The 5066-nt window shown below is 63.1% G+C and overlaps 1 protein-coding gene across 1 annotated transcript; it reads left to right on the top strand.

Moving 5' to 3' along the window:
- Window positions 1–1495: 1495 nt before the first annotated feature.
- Window positions 1496–4703, top strand: BARX1 (BARX homeobox 1; the record flags this gene model as incomplete). Its single annotated transcript, XM_084214817.1, has 4 exons — window positions 1496–1700; window positions 3627–3912; window positions 4043–4127; window positions 4539–4703. 4 exons carry the CDS (start codon window positions 1496–1498, stop codon window positions 4701–4703), a joined length of 741 nt encoding a protein of 246 aa, XP_084070943.1.
- Window positions 4704–5066: the final 363 nt, after the last annotated feature.

The following is a 5066-nucleotide window of genomic DNA, read 5'->3' as shown; positions in this document are numbered from 1 at the left end:
GCACTCGCGGGTGACTTCCGTGGCCATCGCATCTTGCTTAGGGCTCCGAAACGGAGCCGGGCGAGATCCCGCTGCTGCTTCCCTCTCCTCTGCGCATCCCCCGCAGCAGTCGGGAAAACGGGCAGAACCCTCTTTTTTTGGTCTAAAATATTGAAAAAGGAGGCTGAGCTTCCCTTGCCGGAGGGATGAGCCCCGCTCCCGTCCCTCGGCGTGGGCCGGCCTGGCTGAGCCCGTGGGTGCCTCCCGCGAACACCGCCCAGGCACGGTCACGCGTGGGCAGCTCCGGCCGTGGGCAGAGGCCGAACGCAGCCGAAGCCGCCCCACGCCGTGGGACCCCCGGCCGGGCTGCCGGGGCTTCGCAGAAGCGATCCCCCCGTAATCCATTAGCGCCGACACTGTCGGGAGGGATTTGGGCGCTCGGGCTCCTCCAGACCAATCTGGCTCGAAGCAAGTCAGTAACGAGCAGGGGCGGCTCGTGGGTCTCTGCTGTCGTGCGTGACACAGGCTAAAGGGAATAGAATGAATCACGCTGTACCGACCAAAATATCCGTGTAAATGATCTAAAAGTCCAGGGAACTGCTCCTCTTCGTGTTGGGTTTTGTTCCCTGACCAGCTTCTTTTAGATCGCTTTGACCGAGGCCGGGGGGGGGGAGCCCGGAGCTGAGGGCATCGGGGCCGGGCCCCTCCAGGGGTAGCCCCGGCCGTCAGCGCGGCCCCTGCCGGCCCTCGGCCTGCCTGGGCTCCGCCGGGCCCGGCCACCGCACCGGGGCTGCCCTGAGGGCTCGGAGCGCCCGTGCTGCGGGGCAGGGACGTGCGGGCCGGGCCGAGAGGATGGGCCCCGAGCGTCCGTGCGGCTCCGTGTCCGCCTCCGTCGGCCGAGGCCGCGGTTACCCCGTCGAGGGAAGGGATGGGGAGGGGGACGAAGGCTGGGACGGGAATGGGAAAGGGACGGAAGATTGGTGTGGGGACGGGAACGGGGATGGCGATGGATTTGGCGACGGGGACGGGGCTGGGGCTGGAGCTAGGGACTGGGATGGTCATAAGGATTAGGCCGGGACTGGGACTGGGACCGGGGCTTCGAAGGGGCCAGCGGTTGTTTGGGTGTCTGCTCTCCCGCAGCGAGCAGAACGGGTAATTTGCTTTATATGGCGGGGGATCAAATGCTGGGCTGTAACCCCGGCTGCAGGTACTCGCCCGCCCCGGCCCCTTCCTTCCTGCGCAGCCCCTCCCGCGCCCTCCCCCGCCGCGCTGACGGCCCCGCCGGGCTCGGCCGTATAATAGGCCGCCGCTGCGGTCCCGGGGCGGAGAGACAGACGCTGCCCGGTGCCGCGCCCCGTGTGCAGGCGGCGGGGACGGCTCCGGGCCGCCGCGCAGGGCCAGGGGAGGGGGCGGCGGGGCGATGGGCAGAGCCCCCGCTGCCCGGCTGCCGGCCGGGGGGCTGCGCTAGGGCGGCCCCGGCGGCCGGGGATCCCCCCGCGCCCCGGGGGAGGCGAGGATGCAGCACCCTCTGGAATTGGGCGCCGCGCGCTACTTCCCGGCCGAAGCCTTCCCCGACCACCGCTCCCACCGCTACCGCAGCTTCATGATCGAGGAGATCCTCACCGACCCCCCGGACGCCAAGGGGGCCGCGCCGGCCGGGGAGCTGCTCAAGTTCGGGGTGCAGGCGCTGCTCTCCGCCCGGCCCTACCACAACCACCTCGGTACGTCCCGGGGGACTCCCCGCGGCTGGGGGGCGGCTGGGGGCGGCAGGCGGGGAGGCATCGCCCGCCAGTGGTCTCCAGCGCCTTTGGGAGCCGGGTTCCTCGGAGAAAAACTTAGGAATTCCGCCTACAAAAGTTGCTGCGGGGCTCTGCCGGCCGTGCGCATCCCCGGCGGCTCCCGCCGTGCCGCGGGCGCTCCAGCCGGGAGCAGCCGGGAGTTTGGGGCCTAAAAGCGAAGAAAGCGGCTTTGCGGCTCCAGCCGCCTCTGCACAGAATGGCCTTCGGATTTCAGGGAAGGAGGTTGTTGTCGATAGCTTTGTTTTGGGGTTTTCCCCCGTGTTTTTTGATGAGGTGAGAACTGCTGGAGCCGAGCAGCGGGGTCTGTGCGTGGCTGCGAGGGGCGGCAAGAGGCCCTGCGGTCACAGATTTAGCTGGAAACCCGACTTATGTTTAAACAAAAAAATATATGTACAGAGATATTAAATATAGTATATAAAGATCTGCTATGTTTATATAATAATAATATAGCAGATGTAAGGCATAACATTATTGTCCATATTATAATACATGTTTGGGTTTTTCTTTTAAAACGGGTGCCAGCATTCTCTGTCCAGTCGGACATAGCATCCAGGACAAATGCAGTTTATTAACATATTCATATAGGTTTGGGGGTTTTGTAATTGTTATTGGTTTTATTGTTTGGGGGAGTTTTTTTGCGGTTGTTTCTTTCTTTTCTTTTCTTTTTTTTTTTTTTTTTCGTATTTTGGATGGGGGTTTTTTTGTTTGTTTGTTTGTTTTTTTTTTTTTTTTTTTTTTTTACGGTAGTGTTTAATGCGTTTTGAAGGCTATTACTTAATATATTTTAAAGGCCGATATTTAAATGGGTGATGGCGAAAGCTTTCACTTCCCAAGCCATCTTCAGCTGCAGAGCCGTAGGTCTTCATCCATTGACCTGAACAGAAACGGAGTATCCCAATCTCATTTTCTGCGTTTAGAAGAAAAAGAGGAAAGCGTTAAGCCCCTGAGGAAGGGAGCAGCTTGCGTTAGAATATCTAGAAATTAGTATTATTTTCAGGATGAACTATTCAGAACTGCCCCGAATAGCGGATCAGATAAAAGGATCTTTACACGCCTCAGGGCTCAGTTCCGCAGGGATAGGTGAGAGCAGGACCGGGTCCTGTAGGAAGGGAGGCGATTTCAGGCAGGCCGAGGAGAAGACCCCGCAGAGGCTCCCCTAAAGCCCTTCCCCCGGCGCCGAGGTCGCTCGTGTGTGGCTGGCCGGGCCGAGCGGGCCCGCAGCCCCCAGCCCACCCGCAGGCCGAGGCCCGGGAGAGGAACGGGGGCGTCGGGAGGGACCCAACCGGGCCGGGCGGAGCCAGGCGAGGGATTCGAGCCGAGCGGCGCCGGGCCGGATCGGGGAGAAGTGAATCGAGGCGGCCGAGCGGCGGCCCCAGCCCGCTGGAGCAGCATTCTCGGGGGTGGCTCGCTGTCCTCTCCCCGGGCGCCCCTTCATAGGCTGCTCTTCTCGGAGTGGGATTATTATTATCAGAAATTATTATCAGGTCGAAAATATCCTGAAAACTCCTAGGAAGGGAATCCTGGGACCGTGCCCGCCCCCGCTGGTCGCCGACTTCAGCCGGGTCCGGCAGCTGTTGGGTGACACCGAGGGGAACGCTTTTGGGTTGGTTTGAGTGATTTTCACTTGTAAGCCCCAAGTAACTCCGTGATTAGCAAGTGCTGGTTGAAGGGTAAAGCGCGTCTCTGTACGGCGGAGGTGGCGGAGCTGGGCGGCTCAGGACGCGCGGTGGTGCCGAGGATGGAGGGGAAGGGCCCGGGGCTCCCTGCGGGCGCTGCTCCCCGGGCAGCCGCGGCACCCTGCAGCCCCGCGGGTCCCTGCCCGCCGCTGACCGCCGCTCTCTCCCGCAGCGGTGCTGAAGGCGGAGCCGGCCGCCGTGTTTAAGTTCCCGCTGGCTCCCCTGGGCTGCTCGGGGCTGGGCTCGGCGCTGCTGGCCGCCGGCTCGGGGCTGCAGGGCGGCTCCGCCTCGCCGCATCTCCCGCTGGAGCTGCACCTCCGCGGGAAGCTGGAGCCGGGACCCCCGGAGCCGGGCAAGGCCAAGAAGGGCCGCCGCAGCCGCACCGTCTTCACCGAGCTGCAGCTCATGGGGCTGGAGAAGCGCTTCGAGAAGCAGAAATACCTCTCCACGCCCGACAGGTAAGCGACGGCCGACCTCGGACCCGGGATGCGACGCCACGGGACGGGGCTCATTTTGCTTCAAAAAGTCGGGAAGCTGCCATCCGAGACGAAAGCTGCCGGCCTGACCTCCTCTCTCTCTCGCCCGCAGAATAGACCTGGCCGAATCGCTGGGGCTCAGCCAGCTCCAGGTGAAAACCTGGTACCAGAACAGGCGCATGAAATGGAAGAAAATAGTAAGTGCCCCTTATTAACAGCCCTCCCCCTGGGCGCGCCGTGTCCGCGTTCGAGCCCTGTCCTGCGGGCTTCGTCCTTCTGCATATCGGCCCTGGCACTTTTAACGATAACGTTAAGGATAATTATAATAGTAATGATGACGGTAATAACGATGGCCCCTGGTCTTTAACACCGTGTCCCTGGTCCAGCATCTCCTGGGCCCCGGCCGGCCGTCCCTCCCGGTCCTGTCCGAGCCCTTCCGTTGTAGCGCTCGGCCCCAGGGGCAGCGGGCGGTGGGCGCAGCCCGAGAGGACCCGCACCGGCAGCTTCGCTCCGGCGGACGGGCGAGAGAGGGGCTGCTGCGCCGCGGGCCGATGGCAGCTCGGTTTTGCCGGGGTGTCCCCTTCCTCCGCCCCCTCCTCGCCTCGCAGGTGTTGCAGGGGGGCGGCCTGGAGTCCCCCACCAAGCCCAAGGGCCGCCCGAAGAAGAACTCGATCCCCAGCAGCGAGCAGCTGTCGGAGCAGGAGCGCGCCCGGGACGCCGAGAAGCCGCCCGAGAGCCTGGGCTCGCCGGCCGAGGTCAGTCAGGAGGAGTGAGGGGGGCCCGCCCCGCCGGCCTGAGAGGATGGAGGGCAGCTCGGACAGTGGCTGCGGCCGCCTTCGGCCTCGGGACGTTTGGACGCTTTGGCCGCATGCCGGCCTCCCCCGGCCCGCTGCCCCTCTCCGCGCCCGCGGAGCGCCGCGCTGCGCCACGGCCGCGGTGCTGAGCGACGGCCCGAGGGGCCAGCAGGACACTGGATCCCACCAGCCACATCTACTCGCTGTCTAAAACCCTGTGGTGCCCCTAGTTATTCGAAAACTGCATTTTATGATCAGTTTTATTAATGCGAAGATATTTACTTTATTTCAATAAAGTATTTTATGAACTATTGCTCTGAGTAACGTAATGCTTTGGGGTTG

Source organism: Fringilla coelebs (genome assembly GCF_963513975.1).
Source record: "Fringilla coelebs genome assembly, chromosome: 13".
NCBI lineage: Eukaryota > Metazoa > Chordata > Aves > Passeriformes > Fringillidae > Fringilla > Fringilla coelebs.
The sequence above is the reverse complement of the archived record's forward strand: the minus strand, read 5'-3'. Positions and strand labels throughout refer to the sequence as shown.